This window comes from Gekko japonicus, unplaced genomic scaffold, assembly GCF_001447785.1.
Source record: "Gekko japonicus isolate JY-2015 unplaced genomic scaffold, Gekko_japonicus_V1.1 scaffold37580, whole genome shotgun sequence".
Classification (NCBI taxonomy): Eukaryota; Metazoa; Chordata; class Lepidosauria; order Squamata; family Gekkonidae; genus Gekko; species Gekko japonicus.
The window spans coordinates 1-996 of NW_015222176.1; the positions used below are offsets into that span (position 1 = coordinate 1).

Genomic DNA, 996 nt, shown 5'->3' on the forward strand with positions numbered 1-996 from the left:
TACAGAAAGATTCTGGATATTAGTCTAAAACAAGTGAGTGAAAACTTCTCCTTGTTTTGTATGCTACTCCTACAAATAGCTCAGGACATTTTTCATTCCTAACACATTGCAATGTGAGACTTGGTCCTTCAAGTATAAAGTTATCCCTGAAGGATCAGGCCTTGAAGTATCTCTCAGGTTATGGAAGTTATTATACATAATTTACCTCAGAAGGCAGAACAAGGTTTTTCATAAATCTGCATCCCAAATGTAAGCATGCTTACTCAGATATAAGTCCCCAGTTTGCATTAGGATTGTAGCCTATGAAACATACTTCATATTCCTGGAATTCTTCCTCCTCCACTTCATAGGACACTGTCTGGATTTTGATGTCATTCTCCATGAGCGATCGTCCTTGTATTTCCTGCCCATCAGAAGGTTCAATGGGGGGCTCTTTGTTTTCTGTGAAGGTTGTCTCACAACTCTCAACTTTGTTGTCCTTGACTTTGACACTGGTTTCATCTTTCACCAGGATAAAATTTGGACCATACAATGCTTCAACAGCCAACTGTAGAGAACTGGCATCCAGCAGCTGGTGAGTCCTTGCATTGCCAGAATTTTGGAAGATGTAAGAGTATAGTTTGCCTGGACAACGGTGGCCGGCATAGTCCTGGTGGCTGTGCTGGTGGAAAGTATAACTGCCGTGAAGGTGTCCATTGTTCTTGGCTAACAGGGGGTTCTGAAGCTCACTCAGACTTTCCATTCTACTGAAAACTCTATGCAAGATGCTCCCAAGATAGATGACTGTCAGAAGTCCTGAAGAACAGAAAAAGAAGAAAGAATATGTGAGTTCTGGAAGAACTCCGGGAACTGAATCTGTATCATATGTGTTTCAGTATATATTTGACCAATGCAGTCTGTGCTGCAGTGCTAGGAACAAGTAGATTGAAATCCTTTTCACGTAAGTGCTGGTTTGGTCTCACACCATCTGAACTCAAAGGCTTCTAGTTCAGTAAG

General features: G+C 41.6%; 1 protein-coding gene across 1 annotated transcript; it reads right to left on the reverse strand.

Moving 5' to 3' along the window:
- Nucleotides 1-259: 259 nt before the first annotated feature.
- On the reverse strand, nucleotides 260-769 carry LOC107125302 (synapse differentiation-inducing gene protein 1-like). The gene has a single exon (XM_015428744.1). The coding sequence runs from the start codon at nucleotides 740-742 to the stop codon at nucleotides 260-262; it is 483 nt and encodes a 160-aa protein (XP_015284230.1). The 5' UTR covers nucleotides 743-769.
- Between the last annotated feature and the right edge of the window lie 227 nt (nucleotides 770-996).